The sequence below is a fragment of the Parasteatoda tepidariorum genome, chromosome 1, assembly GCF_982258835.1.
Source record: "Parasteatoda tepidariorum strain Cologne lab strain chromosome 1, Ptep-v5.0, whole genome shotgun sequence".
Taxonomy (NCBI): Eukaryota; Metazoa; Arthropoda; class Arachnida; order Araneae; family Theridiidae; genus Parasteatoda; species Parasteatoda tepidariorum.
In genome coordinates, this window is record NC_141755.1 from 121819782 (window position 1) to 121844661 (window position 24880).

The 24880-nt window shown below is 27.0% G+C and overlaps 2 protein-coding genes across 8 annotated transcripts in view; both read left to right on the top strand.

Moving 5' to 3' along the window:
• The window catches only part of LOC147816842 (GPI-anchor transamidase component PIGS-like), a 31055-nt gene extending 27709 nt beyond the window's left edge, over positions 1 to 3346 (top strand). The window contains exons 6-7 of the mRNA XM_087151784.1: positions 84 to 188; positions 3288 to 3346. The gene's annotated coding sequence lies outside the window, so the exon portion shown is untranslated. The remainder of the gene's footprint in view (positions 1 to 83; positions 189 to 3287) is intronic.
• A 1736-nt stretch (positions 3347 to 5082) lies between these two features.
• Positions 5083 to 24111, top strand: LOC122272964 (uncharacterized). Of its 7 annotated transcripts, none has more exons than XM_087151796.1 (6): positions 5083 to 6048; positions 9222 to 9325; positions 13444 to 13519; positions 15930 to 15988; positions 18591 to 18685; positions 23659 to 24111. In XM_087151796.1, the coding sequence occupies exons 1-6, from the start codon at positions 6039 to 6041 to the stop codon at positions 23801 to 23803; spliced, it is 489 nt and encodes a 162-aa protein (XP_087007922.1). In that variant the 5' UTR covers positions 5083 to 6038; the 3' UTR covers positions 23804 to 24111. The 7 variants fall into 7 exon arrangements, with proteins under 7 accessions (XP_087007922.1, XP_087007920.1, XP_087007925.1 ...); XM_087151794.1 differs by having other exon boundaries at positions 5086 to 6048; positions 9222 to 9334; XM_087151799.1 differs by having other exon boundaries at positions 5089 to 6048; positions 9222 to 9334; positions 13462 to 13519.
• The last annotated feature ends 769 nt before the right edge of the window (positions 24112 to 24880 follow it).

Here is a 24880-nt window from a genome sequence, read left to right on the forward strand (position 1 = left end):
CTAGCAAGAAGAAATTTATTATAGTTTTTGTTACATAATTGTTATGAATGTATTTAATAATATATTTTATTATTATATCATAGAATCAGAGATGGATCACCTGGAAAGAAGCTGGAGATACATTTAGCTGAATTATGTGCAACAGAACAATGAGAACTATGCTGTGGTTAGTGAAATAATACCAAATAGCAAGTATATTTTATTAACTTTTTATTTTTCTCCCTTTTTTAGGTTTTGTAGAATTTCTAATGCATGCCATTTGCATTTTATATTATGAATGAGAATACATTATTTGACTTATTGTTAACTTTAAGGATTTTTAGTTTACTTAATTATTTCCTTGTTTGATGTTTTTTTTTTATTTCGATTGTGTATTTATTTCAGTTATTCTTTATTTTGGGAATTATTTATGATCTCATTTAAATATGAAAGTTATAATTTTTTTTTAATAAAACAGTCTTTAATAACACAGTAAAACAGTTTTACCTTTTATTCCCTTTATAGTGGGAGAAATATGGCTCATACAAATTCATTCGTAGTCTTGGAATTGAATTGTTGGTAGTATGAGATACAACATTTTGTGTTGTATTGTACTTTTAATATTAATTAAGGACTATCTTACGTGTTAGTAGGCATGCACAGTATCCTAGTAAATGTACAGTGCGCGAAATAAAAAACGGACCACCCTGAATAATTTTTATCTAATGACCAGATTTTCATGTTGTGGGACTCATTCTTAATCGTTCGAGGAGGTGACCTCAAATATACTAATTCATAAGTGCAAACGATATATTAAGTTACGAAATCATATGCGAAAAAGTACTTTCTCTAAATAAAAAATATATTATTTTGTTTAACTGATTCGGATTTCTGGCTCCCCTAAATATAGGGGGTAGCCACAATCTGGGAAATATGGTCCCAATAGTTATATCAAAAAAGTGGTAAAGTTTGAACCCTGTGTTAATTTTACTTTCTACGTATTTTGCTATATATTGAACTTTTTAAGCTAATTGAAAATTTTTTGCATACAATTATAAAATTCATTTATCCAAAGATAATTCCATGCAAAAGATAACTTTCAATAAAGATTTATTAATTCATTTAATAATGGTCGAAAAAATCTTGAATTGTAAGATTTACAATTTTTTGAATCATTTTAAAGACTGTACATTTATATGGTAGATTACAAAATTTGATCAAAATTGATTTAATAGTTCATGAGAAAGTGAATTTAAAAAAAGCCAGATGTTTAAAATTCTGTTTTCGTGAACTATTCTACCAATTTTGCTGAAATTTTGTAATGTAAAATTACATTCTATAAGTTGATGTAAATAATATCTTACAATATCTTATGCATATCTTACAATTCAAAATTTTTTCAACTAATATTAAATAAAATAAGAATTTTTTTTGAAATATTGATTAAAAGTTATTTTCTGCATGGAATTATCTTTGGATAAACACTATAATTGTGTGCAAAGTTTTTTTCAATTTGCTTTGGAATTTCTCAAGATAGGTGAAATACACAAAAAGTAAAATTCAAATTTAGGGGTCCAAATTTTGGACCACTCTCTTCACCAAACTATGGGGATCGTGTTTTCTAGATTGCAGCTATTCCCTGTATTTTAAGGATCAGAAATCAAAAAGATATGTTTATTTAGAGAAAGTACATTTCTGTGTCTGATTTCATAACTTAAAATATGGTCTGTACTAATTAGTTAGCATATTTGATGTCACTTCCTCGAACCATTAAGATTGTGTCCTAGAATGCTAGAAACCAGTTTCAGTGGTTCCCAACTTATTAATTTCCTTTTTTTCCAGCTACCTAAAAATGACTAGTTGCACTTTTGTATACACAAAGTTTTGTATCACAAAGTTCAAATATGCAGGATATTTACATATAAATCTTCTGATTTAAAATTCCATTATTAAGAAAACTATTTTTATAAATACTTGCTGTATGTGTTGTTGTGGAGAACAATTCATTAAGTTTTTTATTTTCTTAATTTGTTTCCCTTAAATTTTTATCTCTGTCTTCATGAGTAGTTTATTTTTAGGACAAAAATATAGTCTACACCACATATATATTGGGAAATAAAAAGAAATCTTGGATAAATCTCATAGACGTTTGATAAAATCTTGCTTTTGTAAAGTGTTACTGTATAGAATCACTTGTAAACAAAACAAAGAACAAAAAAAAACTGATTACATTAGAAGATGCTAATTTCTTTAGCATTTTTAACAACATTTATCTGTATAAATTATTGTTGAAATGCGATTTTACGCTTAAACATTATTACAGAATAATCACAAAGAGCAATTCTTGAATAAGCATAAAGCTATACTTGTATAAAAGCACTACAAATTTTATGACAATGGCATAAAATTAGATCCTGAAAATGGCAATTAGATTTAACTACATTTCAATTGGAATCAGGTGTAATACTTTTTCTAGTATACAAAATATAAAATAAAATATCTCTAGTGGTATATGCAGAGCATGTCCTGAAGTAGGTTAACCATTCTCTCAATGATTAACATTAAGAAAAATATTCTTACAGTAAAAGCATGTAACAAGATAAAGAATTTTCCATCAAGTTTTAATTTCAAATTTTTTTCAACAGATGGTGCTATGGAGAGCCAATGTCAAATGCTTCAAAATGCCGAGTTTAAGAATTTTAAATCTTTAAAAGAACCATAATTGTTTGATTAATATTAAACTTTTTCTTCTTATAAGTTTTTTAACTTTAAAACTTTTTTTGAATACCATCAGTCAAATACACATAGTGCATATAATATGTGTCTTACTGTGTTAACAGTACACTTGTTTTGCCATTTTTTCTAAAAGGTTTTCAATGATGGTGAGTTTGTCCTAATATTTGACTTGGCATTTCTTTTGTGTACTAGCTTCGATTATACCTAATAATTTTTTATAGTAAAACATTAAGGGCCACACACACTTTGTAGATTTGATTATCTTTTTCAGTAGTGACAAAATAAATTGATAATGAATTCTATTCTGAACTTGTTGAACTAAAAAAAAATGCTTTTTTTGGAGAAATATGAATCACATGCTGTTAATCTAGTAGAAATGTGTTGTTAATCTGGTAGAATCTAGTCATATAAATTTTGAGAACCTAGGATCTAATTCTCCATTTAAAAGTTCGGTGGTTTTATTTTTAATTTTTTTTTTCATGAAAAACGAATTTATTTTAATCAAATCAATTTATAATGTATAATTTATAATAAAATGAATATGTTTAGTCAAATTAATTTTTTACTTTAAGGTATAAGAAGAGTAAAAGCAATGAAAGAAACTTCACTTAAAGGAAGGAAAGAAGAGGCAAGTAACACATTTGTTTCCAGGGTGGCCACCCACCCGGAAAACCTGGATTTATCAGGGAATTTTTTTATACGGGAAAAAACCTGAAAAAGTCAGGAAAATTAGGATAAAAATCTAGAAAAATCAGGGAAATTTTAAAGAATAGCTTGAATTTTTTTTTAATTTAAATTATTTTACCATTCTCTATGTCCACTTTATTTAGACGGAAATTTATTGCAAAGGAGTTGAAATATCATCATCTTAGGAATGCTTTTGCTTGCATTAAAAATTTCTCCATTATTACACTGCTAAACTAGAATACCATATGAAACTCTCCCATGGTTGCTAAATGAATGGAGAAACCCGTGACCTCATTGGAGATTATGGATCTAAGCAGTTTTTTTTTAAATTATTATTAGTCTACATAAAAATAATGAAACTTTTTGGCAAGTTTTCCCATATTTTTTTTTATTTTTTATAAAGAAATAATTTAGGGACAGTTATTTTTTATTCCTGGATTTTTTAAAATTATTAAATTTAAGTAAATATTGCTTAAATATGAGTTCTATTTACATTGTTGTTAACATATGTTGCAGTGTTAAAATGAGTGATTTTTCAACTAAATTTTACAAAATGGAAAATTTTATAAAACACATTGATCCATCCATTCCAGCAGGTGATAGAAGATTATTTTTAATTGAAACTATTGAATTGATACTATTTAACTGAAACATAATGTTTATAGTATTAAGATTTAAAATTATTTTAGTCATTATAATGGTTGTCATTAACTTTAATTTATATCCAACTAAAAATTTGCATGACACTGACATAGAAAAGAAAATTATGTATCATATTTCACAAAATAAGAACTGCATAGAATTTTTCATTCAAATGTCAGCTTCAAAATTCAGTCAAGTTTACATCTAAATTACAAACAAATTCACAGAGTTAAGATAATTTGTAAATGAGTAATCATTTTTTGCTTTCGTGTGATTTACATCTGACACCAACAATTTAATTAATTTAATTTGAACTTAATATACTCAGTTTTTAAAAAAACAAATTGTTTTTTGATAGGATATGATGTACTAAATATTTGATTTAAAAATTTGATGATTACAAACTTAACTCATGTTTTATAACATAATTTTCCTAAGAAATTTATGTTTATTTTTAACTCCGGACACCATGGAATTGCTCAGTTGTAAAAACAAAAAAGAATTAAGTAATCAAAACTAAGAAACCATGTAGTTAGATTGGAATACTTTAAATATTCTAATTTCAAGTAAAGAAAAAATAATAATAAAGCTTAAAAAAAATTGTCTAGTTTTTTGCTGAGAAATTTGACAATTTTGCATTTGCGAATACCTTAAAATAATAGTGCTAATTCAAAACAAACAATATTATTTAAACATTTTACCTTGGATATTAATTTAAAGAAAATTATATCAATGAATTTTATAAAGGGCACTGTTTGGATAAAATACAGTATAAAACAGCCTTATATTGTAATGTAAATAAATATAAAAATTTATTGATGCATAATCACTTGGAATTATTTTCTTTTGCTTAGTGAAAAACAGTTCTTATTCAAGAGTTTTTTGGGTCACTTTGTATTTGCTATTTGGTACACTTGTGCAAAAACTATATAATGCTTTAAAACATTTTTTATTCATTGAAAGCAAACATCAAGCTAAACATATTATTTTCTTCACCTCTATTCAAGATGGTAGATTAAAAAAAATAATATTTTAAATAAAATGCTAAAAATTGTGCAAAAACTATATAATGCTTTAAAACATTTTTTATTCATTGAAAGCAATGTATTCTACAAGCTAAACATATTATTTTCTCCACCTCTATTCAAGATGGTAGATTAAAAAAATAATATTTTAAATAAAATGCTTCATAATATTGACACTTTTCTTGTACTAACCTACACTTTCTGAGGGGAGGAAACATACACACACACACGCTAATCTGGAAATGTTAAGATTTGCTGGAATACCTGAGTGGCCACCCTGAAACGTGAAAAATCCTAAACTTCTGACAAACTTTTTTCATATTGCCTGGATTTTATTGAAATATTAAAATAAAATTTGTTAAATAAATTGTTACAGTTTTAAAAAATTGTTCTTAAATTTTGTGGTTATAACTTTTTGTTAGAAGATTCTATTATTTTTGTAGTTTCTCATCTCATAAACTAATTTAAACTTAAGTTATAATTTTTAATATTAAGTTAAGTAAAGACTATACTTAATATATTAAAATTATTTTAGAGTTTAAAAAAATGATATAAGCTTTTTAATAGACCTTCTATTGATTTGAAGCTAGTTTTTATCATTTTCTTATATGAAGCACATTTTAAAACATATAAAGTTTTTAAATTATGGCCCAACTTCTTTTTATAATACTTGGATTCTAGTGGCCCACATGTAGAAAAAAAAAAGACTCAGTGAAAATTCTTGGAACCCCTTAAAACTACTATTTTACTATTGTGTTGGCTGGAAAATAAATACGGTGTTTTAGAGTTAAATAAACTCTTTCTATATAAAAAGTAAAATTAGAATAAAATCTTTCATACTTTTTGATTTTCACCATCTTGTTATATTTAATATTTTCATGGTCCAGAGCTCATATAACTTCAGGTCCTTATCAGCAAAATCTTTGGGATCAGGAAAATCAGCTTTGGGATCAGGAAATTTCTACAAAGATGGTAAAAGGTCAAACAGAATCGAAGATATTTGACTAATTAAAGACTACTACTATTTGACTATTTTTTCTATAGAAAAAAATCATTAAGCCTGTAATTTATTATAATTTTTAATTGATCATATTTGTTATACTTTTTAATTTATTGTATTTAATATTATACTTTTTAATTTATTGTATTTAATATTATACTTTTTAATTTATTGTATTTAATGTTATGATTTTTAATTTATTGTATTTATTATCTATTCGAAAAATATATTGATATTTTTAATTGATTTGAGGAGTGCATGTTTTTTTTCATTCTTTTAAGTGTATTAATTGCAGAAATTTTTTTTTCGAAATTTTAAATTTTTGTCATTTTTTGCTCTGAAACAAGTAACATAACATTTTTTGTATAAATTTTATGTTGGTTAATTTTAATGGTACTATAGTTCTTAACAAAACAAATATTAAAATTTTCTATTTTAAAATTTTATACCACTTTTACAAGTGTTCTCTTATTGTCATTAGAAATTACTGAATTTAGCTGTTTTCAGTAGAGAAAAATTTCCATTCAAATTTTTTCTTAATTTTTAAAAGAATGTTTTAATAAGACTTCAGCAAAAGTTGGGAACCGTTCTTGAATTATGTAATGCATTTCTCTCCACTCACACTGCTTTACTCCGCACTTTTTTTACATCATTAGAAACATTTTAGCATCTGTATAAAGACATATATTAAAATATTTTTATTGTATAAGCTTAATGTAGAGTAAACTGAAATATCCATGAAATTTGGAAAAAAATTAAAACAAATTCATAAACAATTCAATCAAACAATTTGGTGTTCTTAAAGTGGTGACAGTTATTTGACCATGATTTGTTTACTTAAATTTTAATATCTGTCACATTTTTTTTTCAAAAAAGTTTTAAAAAAGTCTTCAGCAAGTTTCTGAAATAGATATGTGCAATACTGATTTTTTCTTATGAACTTAAAAGTACATTTGGAATAGCTTTTAGTATTTCTAAATATAAAGTATAAACCTTTATAAATATTATTTTCTTGTTTAAATATAGTATATAAAGTTTTACTGTTTTGATAGTTTTACTGTTTGCTACATTTTGAAGAATTGTTTTTTGTGATGTTTTTTTTTTCTTTTGTAATCTTTTATTACAAATATCTTGTTTTAAAAAATTAATGTTTTTTTAAACTGGTTTTAATATTTCTCTGGTTACATTTATGGTTATAATTCATTTTTAAAGTTTTTCTCTTCTTCTACAAATCTTAATTCTTCAAAGAGGAATATGAATAATAATAATTTTACAGGTTTGTCTACATTAGATTTTCTTTTTTTCTTTTTCAAGAAAGTTTTAGATTTTGTAGAAAATATGAAACTTCCGGTTTTTTTATTTGGCATCTTAGAAGATGTTTTTTCTCAATATTATGGAAAATGTTTCCTGACTTACTCTCTCTTAAGTTAGTTTAAACTGTCTTCTAGCAGATTTGAAAAGAAAATGTTTGAATGTTTTTGAAACTATTTGTACTAAAACAGCTTCTAAATCGCTAAAAAGTGCTTGCTTTAAATTTTATCTTACCCAGTTCCAAATTCAGTGCACTTTGAAAATTGTTAATAGAAGCAAGGTGAAAAATTGTGCAAATAGTATAGAGTCAATAAAAGTTGTTTACAGTTAAAAGTGAAACAAATTGAATGTTTGCTGGAAAATCTTATTGGCCTGTTGCAGAATTTTCAGAAATTTTTTTTCCGAAAATTTCAGAATTTTCAGAAAATTTTTTTGTTTAGAAATTCTTTTCTTCATATTTGCAGACTTCTTGTGGTATAAAATGTTTCTATTTCGTTTAATTTTTTTATCAATCAAGAAGTTGACAAGATGCACAATAAATAGTATTTTTTTCTATAACAGGTTGATATTTTTTCTCTTAAAATTTTATAATATAATCAAAAACACTTTAAAGATTCAGAAAAAGAAATGCAGAATGATTATAATCCAGTATTTTCACTATCTGAAACCAAAACATGCCATACTTTTTTCTTCACAATTTAATTTGGTGAGCAGTTAATGATTGACTGCCAAAAAATTAAATTCAACTTTCGGAAATTAATGTAACGTTTCAAAATTAAATTGTGCAATGTATAACAGTTTTATATTTGATTAACTTTATTTATTTATAATGCTTTAATATAAATTTAATTGATATATTATAATAAATTTATAACGCACTTCGCTTATAGAACCTTATAAAAAGCTTGAACTTGCTTTGCTTTAATGTTTCTGATAAGAATTATAATCTGTTTAATTATTGATGCAGTGTTAGGGATCCAATTTTAAGTAAGTTGACTCAATGAATACACATAAAATTAATAAAAAGTGCATTTAAAAAGTTTCGTGAATGGAAGGGTAAATTAAAACATTTTTGATAACGCTGAAGACAAAATCAGTTTGTCGCAAAACACTTTGCACAAACTGAGACGGTGAAGGCTCTTTTTGCAATGAATTGATGTTACTGTCCTTAAATGAGTACTCAAAAACCTTTTTTACATTAAATCAAAAGACGATGTAACTTGTCTTCAGGGAGTCCTCAAAGGCCTTTTCTATGTTAAATGTTATTTGTCTTCAACAAGTGCGGGATAAAATGAGAAAGTATTATTCATTTGCTGAAACCTCTGCGATTGATCTACTAGCACTGTCCCTTATTGTTACTTAATTCTAGAATCTTTCAATGTTTATAAGTGATCAACAGCATATGTCACATACCTGGAATCATCCCATCTCTTTATGGTCTCCCCTAATATGAGTTGTCATCAGTATGGTTTCCTTTCCTTCTCTGAAATGTTTAAAGGTTAAACGAATTGAATATGGATTCTAGGTTTACATGTAATGCATTTCTTAGACATTCACTTAGAGTAGTAGATATGTTTCTCTGCTCAAACAAAACTTCTTCTTACTCTCCTTTCTATCAACCATCTCAATGTGTATGCATAGAACTGTATTTTTTACTCCTGTTACTTTTGAAATATTCATAAATGTCGTTCACAAAATTTTTAGATTTATCTTGTTATTTAGTGAAAAAACTTTTTTCAGTATAATTTTTGATGGTAGAAATATTCGTTAGGTATGATTAGGATAGCTGTTAAAATTGCTTGCATCAGCAAAAGAAAATAAATGTTAAATAAATTTTACAGGCTTTTGCATGGTTAAACACGCGAAGATCTTCTGGTCATTGTTAGCTGTTGATATGGACACACTTTTAGCTGAACAGCCTGCAGATACATGGGATTGTTTTCCGGTAAAGATGGTAATAAATTATATTTTTAACCATGTTTTTATTTATGCACCACAAGTTGAAATTCAATAGTTAACTTTCTTAAAATTGAAAGAATGCCTCTGTTCAACATTGAAATTTGTTATTGGAGAATATTTAAAATAATAACAAGATTTAATGCAATATTTACACTAATCACAAAGAAAAAACTTACTACAAAATAAAAGTAATATTATTTACAATTATTATAAAGTGGAAAAAAATCTAAAAAATGGCTTAAAGCATGAATAACCCACCCACCCACTGCTTGTATCTTCAACATCCTAATCTTGCTTATTAGTATATTATGTACATTTTTCACTTAAGCACCGCTTTTCTTCAGAAAACTTATGCGGAGGGAGGTTCCATCAACAACTTACATTTGCTTCCCCAGTTGTCTGTTATGTGGATCTAATGAAATAATGATGTGAAAAACAGGGTGGCCACCCACCTGGAAAACCTGGAATTATCAGGGAATTTTTTTATACTGGAAAAATCAGGGAAATTTGGATAAAAACCTGGAAAAATCAGGGAATTTTAAAGAAAAGCTGGAAATTTTTTTAATTTCACTAATTTAAATTATTTACTAATTTTCTTAATTTAAATTATTTCATCCATTATACCCACTTTTTTTAGACTGAATTGTATCTCCAAACAGTGAAAATATCATCAATTTAGCAATACTTTGCTTGCATCAACATTTGCTCCATTACAGCTCTGTTAAACTAGAATGCTGCATAAAATTCTCCCACAGTTGCTAAACGAATGTGAAAAACTTTGACCGCTATGGACTGTGCAATTTAGGAAAAATGTGGTGGAGGTGGAAGAAGGGATTAGGATATTAACTTCTGTTTTTAAATTCTGTCCTTGGGCTGAATCCATTTATGGCTTAAGTTTGTTCCAATGCTTTCATGGTAATTTTTTTCCATTTTGACAAAATGTTTTTGTATTTTTAACTTTATAAAATTCTCCAAAAATTGGTTGGTTATAATTTAATACTAATAATAGATTTTATATTGCGCTCTTTTTCTGAAAGCTTTTATATTCCCATTAAAAGAAATCTGTGAATTATTTTTTCTCAGTAAACCAACCAATCACACGTTTTTTTTTACAATCTCTAACAGCAATGTTTATTGACAAATTGTTGCATTAATGCTAATTTTTTCTATTTCATTTTAACCTTTTATAACATATTTTAATTTTAAAAAAAGGTTTTTTTTTAAGAACTAACTACATACTAATATTTAATTTTACTCTTTTGTTGGTCAATATATGATTTTTGATTCAAAATTTGTACCAAAACATTAAAAAATGAATAAAAAATCTTTCCAAATTATCAAAATAAATTATTTTTTTCAAGATATGTTAAAAAAATAACATTTTGAATAAAATATTTTATAATATAGACACTTTTTTTGTACCCACATCCTACAATTTATAAGAATAAAGAAACTAAAACCTGGAAATTTTAAGATTTTTATCTGGAAAAATCAGGGAAATTTGAAATCTGATTTGAGTGGCCACCCTGGGAGGTATCGGTATAGTTGATACATTGCATATACTTTGTCTTACTCTGATTAATTGAGAGGTGCATTTTTTTGGCCTCTCTTTCAAGGTCCAGGAATGCCTGCTTTAGGTCTTTAGGGGTTCTTGCTATGATATCAATATCATCAGCATGGGCCATAATTTGAACAGATTTTGAGAAAATAGTTCCTCTAGTGTTAATTCCTGAATCTCTTACTACTTTCTCAGGAGCAAGATTGAAAAGAAGGCATGCTAATGCGTTGCCCTGTCTTATGCCATTTTTTATTTCAACAGGTTCAGATAAGTTTTCCTGTATTTTGACTCTCAATTTGGTGTCATTTAATGTAAGGGATATTAGTTTCATAAGTTTTTCAGGAATGTTAAACTGTCTCAGAGCGTCGATAAGCAGTTCTCTATTAATGCTATCATACGCTGTTTTGAAATTATTTTTATCTTGTTTACTGTGAAAAAATAAATTAACAAAATGTTAAAAAAAAATCAAATTATTGATTTAATGTTTGTGCCATTATTATGGAAAGATGCATTTTGGAGTCAGTGAGCTATGAATTCATGAAAATTCTGGTAAACAACGCTAGATTGTGTTAATTGGTCAAAAAAATAAGTTTAGTCTTGAAATTTCTTTAGAGTGGTTCCCATGATTATACTGGAACACTAACGTCTTTTATGTATAAAAATTATATTGAATTATTCAGTAATATTTATAAATATATATTGCAGTTTAAAAATATTATTATGATGGAAATTAAGTGTTATTGGTTGTTGCAATTGAAGTAGATTTTGTTGATTTTAAAATGAAACAAAATTAAAAGTAATGATACTTAGTCTTCATAATTCAGGATTTTATAAGTGAATGATGCTTCTAATTACAATTATCAATGAAATATGTTGAAAATGGAATATTATTGCAAGTGTAGGATATTAATCAGAATAAAAAAATTAATGTTTCATAAAATGTTAATGTAAAGCTCAAATTGCCAAATTAAAGAATATTTTATCTATGTAATATTTTAAGTTAAATAATAAATTTTAGAAATGGTTCTGAGTGTGTGGCTGTAAGGGCTAAGCTCCACAGGACATCTCTGACCATTGAAAGATCCAAAATGCATACCTGCCAAGTCTCCTGAATTTTACGACTATATATTCTCAAATTCTTGTATTTTATGACCATATATTTTCAAATTTCTCCGTATTTGTTGAAGAAATTTAAGAAAAACAATTGGCAATAAAATATCGGATGATGGCAAAAATACTCTTATTCCTTAACAGATACTTTAACAGATGGTGCTATTGCCAGTAATGCAGTATGTTGAGTGTTGATAGTTTAATTATAAATAATGGTTTCAAAAAAGTCTTCTTTAGATTAAGATTTATATACATATTTTTTACTTCGCCAAATTTAGGTGCTTATATTATTTCTAATTTTGAATTTCTCTTTTTAACTTACATGATTATGTATGATGTATCAAAACTTCACTCGTAGGCTAAAAAATGTTGCTAGTAAAATCTCCGTTATTTTATTTCTCCAATGTTGGCAGGTATGAATGCAAGTAGGTATGAGAATTTTCACCAAGAAATGATAAAGAATTCATGCATTGGTTATTAATTGTTTTAAATTATTGACAAGGCTCATTTCTTAGCCTTACACATTCAAGTATGTTATCAGAAAAGAAAGTGGGAATAATAAGACAAAACATTTCAGCAACCATGTAATGGTTTTGAATTCTATGTCAACGTGTTTAGCAAGTGTTTTTAAAATTGTATTGATTCTGCAAGGTTGTGGAATAAAAAGATGATTAATTTATATTAATGATTTTTATTTATTGAGAAAAGAAATACATACCCTCCAACTTATGAGGATTTTGAAAATAATTCTTTCTAGTGGTAGCGAACCAAAGTAGAAATTTTTAAAGCAAATGGATCTCTCTTAAAACTTTTATCAGAACTTAAGAATCTAGCCATATGGCCTGCACTTTTATAAGTAATAGTGGACAAATTACGCTAAAATTAATTTTTTTTAAATATTAAGGCATTAATTTTGCTACCGTCTGAAAAGAAGATTTCTGAAACTACGGAAATTCCGTAGCAGTTGGAGGGTATGGAAATAAATAATTTAGTTTTTTAGCGATTGATGATATATTATGTATATTTTTTTTGCATGACAGTTATTTATTTATATATATTTATTTAATAAACATTGATAAACAAACAAAAGCAGTAAATTTTAAAAGCATTGTGTTGTTATATTATACCATTAATGATGTTGGTGATTTAAATCGTGCAACCGTAAATATTTCTATACAATTCGCTTTAACCAGTACATATTAATGTATTTTTGTAATTTATAAGTTTAGAACTGTAAAGAAGTATGGAAGAATGATAAATATTATCAAAAATTTTTGTTTCTTTCATTATTATTACTTCCTTATGAATTCAATATTTATATGTAAATATATTGTAAAAATATACATATATTTGATGATTAAAACGGGAAAAAAAATTTGTAGCTAAGAACGCACATTCTAGTGCCTACTCTTTGTCATGCTTTGTTAACTTATCAGGAAAACATTGCTTTAAAGAAAAGACTCAGCCAATGGGAAAACAAACAGAAACTTGAATCAGTATCTAAATCTAAAGGTTAGTTGCTGCTATTTTTTTATTCTTTTGTTTTTAGAACTTCTATTATTCATTACAATTTTTTTAAAAATTATTATATGTTTTTGTTTTTCTTTCAGAAACTATTTGCCATAAAAAACTTTCTTTATAGAAAATTTTAAATGCGTACATACGTTGAAAACCTATCTTTCAAAATATTTTTGTCATTTTGAAAATAAACCTGAAATGGACATTTCTCCTGTTGTTTTATAGAACAGTGTTTCTCCACTCAATTAACTCAGTTAAATATTTTAGTGTTTTATGGCAGATCGGTTGGAATAATTTTTACGTTAACAAAATTGTGGCACTCAAAAATTCTTTGATCAGTTTGTTTCTAATCATTCTCTACTATGAAAAAGATTTCAAGCCTAAACTTGTATAAATATAAATTAGATTTTGTATAGTATAAACAAGAGATCCAAATATTTGTCAGTAGACTGAGCTAAACTGTTATTTTATGCTAAAACATACATTTGTTGACAAATATTTTATTGACCATGCACAACAATGATCATAATCATTCAAAATCAATATAAATAATCACACAATTTTTATTTGTATAATTATTTTTAAATAATATCTATTTGGATTTTGTTTCAATATAAAGAGCATACAGGTTTTACGAAGAAAAAAAAAATCCCAAGTCTTTTTTTCTTTTTCTTCCAAAGACACTGATTCTAACCATTATGTTTAAGGCAGTGACTCAGTATTTCACAATCATTCAAACTCAATATAAATAATTACTCAATTCTTATTTGTGTAATTATTTTTAAATAGCATCTATTTGGATTTTCTTTTTTTACTGTTTTTTTATTACATTTAAACACAACAAAATGAGTGTTCACAAAAATTAATTAAAATTATAAGAGAAAGTAAAAAAAAGTTGAATTTACTTGCACCCAGCTAACCAAAAAGTACAGATAAAGGAATTAATATATTTACTAAAAAAGCAAAATTAATGGATTATTGGTACTAATTCATTTAGAAGGAAAGTAAAAAATTGCCTTATAATTTTTGCTTCCAATAATGGTCACTTAATTTTGGTAATACTTACTAATTAAAATTTTAAAAAAATAAACTGAGTACTCTATAAACCAAAATTAATGAAAAATGGTACTAATTTGTTAAGGAGAAACATATTGAGGCTAATGTTGCTTAATTAATTTTGGTAATAGGTACCACTGCTGTTGTATTCATTGGCGTAGTTTGAATAGGTACCAAAGATACTAATATAGATACAATGTACAGGGTGTTTAAAATTAAACGCACAGTACTCAGAGGCTCATAGCTCCGGTTCTACTGGACAGATCCAAATGAAATTTAAAATATACGTTATGTAGAACATGCGCTCGAGGTTTTGGCAATAAAAAAAAGTTTACATTTTCGACAAAAGTTTCAAAGTTCGACAAAATTTTCGGCAAAAATTTCAACTTTTTTTTATTGCAAAAACCTCGAGTGCTACATAACATATATTTTAAATTTCATTAGGATCCGGTCAGTAGAACCGGAGCTATGAGCCTCTGAGTACTGTGTGTTTAATTTTAACCACCCTGTATTATATTAGTGCTTTTGGTGCCTATTAAAACTGCATCAATTCAGGGTGGGTTAAATCTAGGTAGCGTGGAAAGTTTTTTACGGTCCCGCAAAATAAATAAGTTCCGTAGAATATTGGTTTATTGTGGTAAATTTTAACTTTCATGAGTTGACTTCAAGCAACAGCATCATGCCAAGTGATGAATAGAGTTAATCTTTAATTTGATGGGATGAACTATTAGGAATTAGTTTTGCTTAATCTAATAACATAAAGCCACCTGAAATGGCAAAATATAATAATTAATCAAAAATATTGGAATTAATTTAGGTACATTAATTGTGTTGGTATATATATTTTAGTTTTGTGCATGATTTTGTAGTGTTGTTCAGTACTAATTTATTGGTTATTATTCTTTTTTTCACCACGTATGAAAGACAAACATTCGGCTAGTATTAAATAAATAAAACATAAAAATAAAATGAAATTATTTATACAAAAGTTATTCTTACAATAATTTTTAGTGGATAATAATGGATTATTTCTCCAAATTACTACAAAATTATAATTGTACCAACTATTTCAGAACTAAAATTGCTGTTTCAAGTAAATCCAAATTCAATTAAAATTAGCTGTTACAAATTACTCCAAAATACCAAATCATGTAGTTATTTGTTTTCTTATCTCACAATAATAAATGATTAATTATTTTTACAAAGATTTTGAAAAAAGTGTTTTTTTTTTCTATTATCTAACTTATTATTTTTCTATTTATTTTAAAATTTATATCTTGAAAGCATGTATTTAAAAGAACACAAATAAATTCATTCATAGATGTAACATATTTTCCTTATTTTCCAGATATTTTACTGGATTATAAAATGAACTTAAATGCCTTTAATCTAATGAATAATACAAATGTTAGTAAGTATATGATTTTATGCCTGCAAACTGTACTTGTCTATTTTTTTAAATATTTTTAAATTTTTCCATTTAGTGTTTTTACTCTTTTTAGAATTATCTAGTTATAGTTCACTTTGTTTTTAATAATTTCACATTTATTTTGAGTATTCCATCTTTTAATTTTTGATGAAGTTTTATAAAAGCGGTATGTTTAGAGTTTTGGTCCTGTAAAGTATCCTTTTTCATTTTGGTTTCTTTTCTATCCCTTTTTTTAGATATTGGTCCTGTAAAGTACCCTTTTTCATTTTGGTTCCTTTTCTATCCTATGTTTTTAACATTTGGTCCCTGAAGACCCTGTTTTTTTTTTTAATAAATTTGTATCAAATGACTAGCTGATGCTGGTGCTCATTTTCTATTTCGTTTCTCTTCTTTCTTTTTTTTTTTTGTCAAACATAGAATGAGGGATTTGTTCAACTTTTTTTCCATTGACGTTGGCGTTGATTGAGGGAATTTTTGCTAAACTAGTTTCTAGTGCAATTTGGTATTAATCTAATACAAAATTGTACAAAAATACATTCTAACTTTTTCTCTTTGGTGGTAAAATTTTGCATGATTAAATCATAGTAGCATTATCAAATTCTAACTCACCCTATAAAAATATGTTTACAATGAGTTGCGGTGGCCCAAATGTTAATTCATTATAGTTTTATAAAGATGACCAGTCTTCTAGCTGTATGAAAGATGTTGTTGATTGACATTGGTTTGTACAGTTCACAAAAAGTTTATAGTAATAGAACTAAATTTTAATTAGTAATATAACTTAATTTTTATGTGCCTTTTTATGTTTATTTTTGCAAAAAAATTTGAATCGTTTTAATACAAAAGCATGATTTTCAGCCTTAATTATCAATTTTTTGAAGATCTTAATTAGTTGCAAGTCTGTGTTCATTCATTACTTTTATTATCTGATATCACTGATGGTGTGTAGCATTTTTAAAAAGTGCTTAAAGGTGTTTATTTTCGATTTTCATTTTTTAAAACCTCTTGAGAGTTCTTTTTTCTTTGGGTGTTTTTAAAAAGTGCCTAATTTTCCCTTTTCGAAAATGAGATTTTTTTCTTTACCATGTCGATTTTCAGCACAAATTATGCAAAAGCGTGCTTTTCACATTGTTCTATGCAACGTTTTCACAATTCATTCAATCACAATCTATTTCGGCTCACCGTCGGTCCCTAGCTTATGAAAGGGCCAATCATTTTACATGTTTGATGAAATACTTGCGAGTCCGCATGTGTGTCTACTGAACTGGGTTCGGTGAGATTGCACTCTCATATACTACTGAGCTGCATTTTGCAAGATATTCTCAATTCCAGGCTTCATTTTCCACCCTCTGATATCGGTCCGAAAAATCTCTTGATCATTTTATAATGGCTAATATAAGTTCTTTGTCAGAAACTAGTTATTTTATCATGATCATGCAAAGTCTTTGAAAATTATTTTGCATTTTGTTAGTGTATATAGTACTTAAAAATATATTTTAAGTGCTTGAAAGTACTTAAAAGGTGCTTATTTTTTGCTGATATATTTGGCTACGCACCCTGTCACTATATACATAACTGCCGATTTTTATGCAGTTTCTATGAAATTTTAAATGCATTTAAATTTGTAGTAAAGTTTATGCTTTTTATTACTTTCTTGGATTTTTAAATTTTATTTAAAATGATTTGGACCACCACTACATATTAAAGGATTAATATTTATAAAAGTGGATGAAAATTAATGCAATGTTATTTTTGAACTCTGAGCCAAATAAAACAGATATTTCTGCTGATAGTAGTAATAAAATTTTTATTTTACTACAACTGGAGAAAATCATCCTCAAGTTGGCAGGGACTATGTACATACTTTTCTTATAAAAAAAAAGCAGCTTTTAAATAAACTTGTCATTTCTTTTCTAAAAAAGTTCCTCTTATTTAAAAAAAAAATTGAGCCGTGATGGCTCAGAGGATAGAGCTTTCGCTTTCCAATGAAGTGAACCGGGTTCAAATCCCAGCAATGGCTCGTCAATACAAATACCGCACCCGGCTTGCACAGTGCTGATGTAAAATATCCTCAGTGGTAGATGGATCATGGGTGAGAGTTTCCTTGCCGTCAGACTAACCGTGAAAGGGTTTTGCGGTTTTCCACTCCATATAACGCAAATACGAGTTAGTTCCATAAAAAAAGTCCTTCACAAAGGCAAAATTTCTCCCAATACTTGATTCAGAGTTTCCTTGTCTTCAGGATCAGGTCCGAAATTGCAAGGCTACGGAATGGATCATTAGTAGTTGTAAACCGAAAAATTTGGGTCCGCTGTTCACCAACAGTTATATATATACAAAGAAAAAATATTTTTGGTTCCTAAGTCACTTTTTTAAAGTTCCAAGCTACTAAAAACTCTGTAAAAGCTACCATTTAAAAAAGAAAACTTTTTTATTACCTATTAACTAAATTAACATTTTAATTTTACCTTTCAAAATTGTTACTGCTTGCAAGTATATATCTATTGAGCTGTATATGTATTGTGTCTACTTTATTACTTTTTAAACTTAATAAACTAATATTTAGTTCATTTGTTTCAGGTTTCTGATGCTGATATTGTTGATTCATTTTTGATTGTTCAAAGAGACATGCAAGACTGTTCCGTCAAAAGAAAAAACGTTAATGGAACTTCAGAGTAAGTTATTATTATTATTGTTTTAGCTGAATGTAATTTAAAATAATAAATAATCTAATAAAAAAATAATATCTGTTTATAACATTTAAATATAAAGGAATTGAGGAAGTTTAAAAAAAAATGTGTTTGATCATACTCAAACAGACTTTTATAATTTTTTTATTTTGTAACCTTCTCTTCCAATTTTAATCTTGACGTTTGAAGACAGATTTTGACTATCAGTCTCTCTCTCTCTCTCTTTTTCATTTTTGAACAAAATTTGGTTTTTGACATCAATAACTGGTTTTTGATATGACACATCAAAAACCTGTTGAAAGTGTCAAAAACAGTCCAAAATTGTTGTAATATGACAAAAGTCTGGGACAAATTTATTTTTTGCCATTTGGAACATTTTATTTGCACAATCATACACAATACTTGCATTATATACAAAAAGGGTAGTCACCCACCTGGAATTTTTTGGAATTTATTAGGAATGAGTTTATTAGGAAAGCAAAAAGTTTAGTTTTATGTTCTGCATTGTACACGTACAAATTTCTAGTTCGGCAATTGCACTGTAAGGTCTATCAGATAACCAAAATTTTAAACTTGATAATTTTAAACAAACAAGGTATCATGTTCAAAGTAAAAAATTGAAGATTTGGAAGTAATGACTATTAACTTTTATATATCAGTTTCAATAAATTATAAGCTGTTAAATGAAAGGCTATATCATTTAAAATTTTTAACCTCTATTAATGAATCTCTCACAAGTGCAGTTTTTTTTTAAAAAATCACACTAATAACAGAAAATACAATAAATAATTATTATAGTAAACTGTAACAAGACAGGTTATTTTGCACAAACGTGTTGAAACATATTGCGTTTTGATTTACAAAAAAAAAAAAATTTAAAATCTCGATACATTTTAGATTTTTTACATCTGACAAAAAAAGGAATAATTAAATTATTTTTTTCTGTTTAAAGCAAGATTCTAAGTCTCATTTGTATAATCTGCTTTGCTTTGGAAGATAATAATTGTTCTTATTGTAAATTAATAATTAATTATTTTTTGTGTTACATTTGTTTGTTTTTTTATTAATTTTCTTTTATTTTGCTTTTTCTTCTCTGAAACTCTGCTGCATTTTGCAAGATATTCTCAATTTCGGGCATCATTTTCCTCCCTCTGATATCAAACGGAAAAACCTCTTCATCGTTTTATAATGGCTAATATAATCAAGAAAATAGTTCTTTGTCAGAAACTGGTTATTTTATCATGATCATGTAAAATCTTTGAAAATTATTTTGCACTTTGTTAATGTGTAGCGCTTAAAAATATTTTTGAGTGCTTAAAAAGTGCTTATTTTTTGTTGAAAAATTTGGTTATGCACCCTGGATGTGTATAAAGGTACTTTCAAAGTACCTTTATACACATCCAGTTATTTTAAATTTTTTGATGTATTTTTAAATTTTTTACAGAATGACCAAAAGACATATTATATAAGATACAAAATGCTGTGTATTTTCTATGGGTTTTAGTTTCAATTACAAAATTATACAATATAAAGAAGAACTGTAAAAAGCACCAAATTTTCATGTTTTTAAAATGTGCTTTTAGTAACTGTTTTATATTTTTAATATTTTCTTCATTAATTGTTTTATTTGTTTTGTAATAAAACTTAAAACATTATTTTAAATTTTTTATGCTTGGTTGATCTTCTTACAGTTAAGTATATTGAAGTGTATTCTATTGTTTGAAGAAAAAAACTGTTGTTTATGGTATTGTACCATTTAAAATTTCGAATTAACTATTACTGCTGAAGTTATTGCACAAATCTATCCCCATATCTTAGAAAAAGCATCTTGAATAAAAATAATCGCTACATTATGATGAGGGTGACTACGCGATGATGAATTATTTTATAGAAATTAGGCAATTAAGATTTTAGCTAATTTTTTTTTTTTAATAATTGTCATTGAACAGCCGACCAGATTTTTTGGTTTACGACTACTAATGTTCCACGCCATAGCCTTATAATTTTGAACCTAATCTGGAAGACAAGGGAACTCCTGTATCAAGTAGTGTGATAAATTTGCCTTTGTGGAGGAATTTTTGATGGAACTAACCCACATTTGGGTTACATGGCGAGCAAAATCTCCCAAGGTTAGCCTGATGGCAAGAGGACTCTAACCTCTGATCCGTCTACCATTGAGGATATTTTACGTCAGTACTGTGGTCAGTGCAAGGCGAATGCGGAATTCGTATCGACCAGTTGGGATTCAAACCTGGTTCAGCTCATGAGACTGCGAATGCTCTATCACCTGAGCCATCACGGCTCTTAGATTAATATTGTAGTGGATTTATATCTTTTGCTTATTTTAATATTACAGAAAAATCTTATAAAACTTCATTTGCTTAAAAAAAATATGCTGATGGTAATAAAAATCTAAGTGTTTTGAGTGCTTAAAAACAGGTGCTCATTCTCAAGACTCCATGACGTGAGTGAGGAATATATTCATGCCTCATTCACATCTGGCGAGTCTTGAGAATGGGCGCATATTTTGAAGCTTCAAAACATGTTGACTCAGAATAATTTTTTTTTTTTTGCAAATGAAATTTTATATCATCAATATGTCAAATGGAAATCTTGCCATTTTAAAGTTTTAAGATATTTTTTGCATAATCATCTATAATTTACTCAGTTAAATCATCTTGATAATCCATCCTGCTTTATCCATATTTTAAATATCTCCAATACGTGATTTAAAATCATCGCTTGGTTTTTAAAATCTTTGTAATTGTATTCATTTATAATAAAAATAGCATTGGTATTTATTCATCGTTTTGATTTATAATTCAAATAGTATTGGTATTCATTCATCGCTCTCCTAGATCAAATTGCCCCCATAGATAGCACCCAGGGGTGGTGGTCGGTAAAACTACATTTTCTTTGTAGTTAACTTCAGTAGCTAACTCTGTAGTTCTACTTTATTACAATTGTTGTTAACTATAACTACTTTTTTTTGAAAAATGTAGCAACTACAAACTACTTTAGAAATGCGTTCACTACTCTGCTACTTTTAGAAGATAAACTTAACTGGAGAACTTATTTTCACCGATTGTCAAAATGGTGTTGAATAAAAAATTGGCTAGGTTAAATATAAGGAGATATTAAAAAGTTTTAATTCATGTTTACATGAAATAGTTTTTTTAATTTTAAAACACTTTTTATGAATTTGTTCTTTTAACTTTCAAAATCTATGCTTTTCTGGTCAGTGATTTAGGAAATAATCAAATATTTGTGATTTAAGTGATCAATGCTTTTTTATATCTTCAAAGAAATAAAGTGCAAACTTGCTGGGGGAAAAAAACAAAAAACACTGTTAAAGTACGAAAAACAAAAAAGCTAACCACGACGAATGACTTTTGATCTAATGATCGGATCTTCACGTTCTAGGACTTAATCTTAATGATTTGAGGGGGTGACCGAAAATAGGCTAATTAATTAATGCAGACGATATTTTAATTTATGAAATCAGATACAAAAGCGTACTTTATAGTTCCTGTGAAATCGAATTCTAAGAAAGTCAGATATTTAAGGTTCGATTTCTGAGGAACGATTCGACCGATTTTGCCTAGTATCAGTTCCTGGCCAAATTATTTGACGCACTGAAGATTCTATATAAATTATCAACTTACTTTAACGACTGAAACCAGTTTGCACTTGTTTACGTTCGTGTATTAATTGGTTAACATTGTAATGCAATACTTTAAAAATAATTACAAATAGGAAGTATATAAAAAATCTCTAGAATAGCACTCATTACATGTATGTTTAAATATAAATGTATCGCATATACACTCGTGCAAAACATGCAGTTATTAAAACACTAGTTATTAAAAAACTGCAGTGCGTCTAATGATTTGGTCGAATTAATAATAATGTACTAATATAATACCTGATATAATAAATATTTATATAATCTATCGTCAAATTTACATTATATATCGTTTAATTTAAACGTAAACAAGTGCAAACCGCGTAAAAGCTGTATAGTATCACCTAATAATTAAGATTTTACATAGAATCTTATAGTGCGTCTAATAATTTGGCCGTAGATCTTATTAATGCTCAGCCACAGAGGCATTCTCATTGCGTACGTTTACCCGAAATATAGTAAAGGATAGTTTAGATGAATGCAGTAAACAATTTTTATTCCGTGAACATTTAACGAAAACATTTTACAATATTTTTATTCATAGCTTTCTTTTATTTACGTCGCACTAGAGCTGCACATTGGGCTGTTGGCGACGGTCTGGGAAACATCCCTGAGGATGATCCGAAGACATGCCATCACAATTTTGATCCTCTACAGAGGGGGTGGCTCTTCCATTTTGGTAGCCCGACGACCTGTGCGGGAAATCGCGCACTTTATGGTAAAACAGTTTCACGAGGACCGATGATCAAAGTGGTCACCCTCCCGCTTACTGACCGCAGCCAGTGTTGCTTGACTTCGGTGTTCTACTGGGAACTGTGTCTTAATGATCGGGATCATTAATTAAATAAAAATGACCTATCAGTATTGATTATTGACTCATTTGGTTGGAGGAAAAATTAGCTGCTAAGCTATTAGTCTACCTACCACAGGCTACTAACTGAAAATTTAAATTTTGAAGTCAACAATCATTGTCAGATGAACTTTGGATAACTCAGTCTTTGCCTTCAACTAAATTTACTAATAATGGTTTTGATACATCAGATAAATAAATGGTCTAAAAAATATCTAAAATCAAATTTCTACGCAGTTATTGGTTAAAATTCTTCTCACCTATAGCCTTTGGAAGTTGTAATAGTTTTCTCTCCTAAACTAACCGTTGCAATTTTTTTCAGAAAAATTTTATTTATAGGATTTTTAACTACCAAAAACTTTTCCTAAGTGTATTTTTATTATTGTATGTAAATCGAGAAATACAGTTTCTTTTTCATTTCAGGCTCGTAATCAAGCTTCATCTTCCACGAATCTTAAGAAAACAAAAAATTAGAAGAGTTTTAAATTTTGAAATAAAATGTTTTGTTTCAACATTTGTAATTAAAATATTTATTTATCACTTTTACTTTGATGATGATTCCTATTAAATATTTATTTTGTTTATTGTGAATTTCTGGTTTTCATTGTATATTCTTTAAAAGTTACCAAAGTTTTAACTACCAAAAACTTTACCTAACTGTATTTTTATTATTATATATAAATCGTTAAATACAGTTTCTTTTTCATTTCAGACTTGTAATCAAGCTTCATCTTCCATGAATCTTAAGAAAACAAAAAATAAGAAGAGTTTTAAATTTTGAAATGAAATGTTTTGTTTCATCATTTGTAATTAAAATATTTATCACTTTTCCTTTAATGATGATTCCTATTAAATATTTATTTTGTTTATTGTGAATTTCTGGTTTTCATTGTATATTCTTTAAAAGTTACCATCCCTTTGTCGATGTTGCCGTTCTTTCCAAGTAATAGCTAGGAGACGGAACCCTTGTGAAATCCTAGAAACAAGGAATGATTGATGTCTTGTTTGTATAAAAGGAACAATTCCTTTTTATTATTCAATAATATTAGATACCTTTTTATAGATTTTTTGTTTCTTGAGCTTATGACTGTGCACTTGCTTGGTATTTCAGTTAACAGTTACTTGTTGTCAAGGAAAAAAATTAATTTTATTATTTTTTTTAATAATATATATGCACATTAGTGTTCAATAGATTGGTGATGATAAATGAGGAACTGTTGTTTATATTTTAATTCGATATGTATGAACATTTATATCATGATTTTGTAGATTGAATATAAAGATTTCTGAAGAACACTTTATATTTTAAATATCAAAAAAGCAGACGTCAAAGTATATTTTGGTGGTATCCTTTTAATATCTAAATTTTATTTATTATTATAAGCACTAATTTTTAAATATTTTTTTAATAACTATTATATTCTGAAGTGGTTGTTTTTTTTTTTAAGTAATTTAAATACCAAGCAATATGAAGTATTATAAAAAAATACAGTTAATGAAATAAAATAATTTTTAATAGTATTTGTAAACAGTAGAGTTCATTAAAAAAAATATGTCCATTTCTTTTTAAAAAAAGGGGGGGGAATATTTAAAGAAAAAAAATGAAATAATAGGTCTCAAACGTTAATCAATATTCGATCGTCTA

Excerpts from the sequence above, each read along its gene's own strand:
- LOC122272964 (XM_087151789.1), top strand. Across the intron at positions 13,520-15,929 it reads ATCAGTATCTAAATCTAAAG|ATATTTTACTGGATTATAAA; the intron begins GTTAGTTGCTGC and ends CTTATTTTCCAG. Across the intron at positions 15,989-18,590 it reads ATCTAATGAATAATACAAAT|GTTTCTGATGCTGATATTGT; the intron begins GTTAGTAAGTAT and ends CATTTGTTTCAG.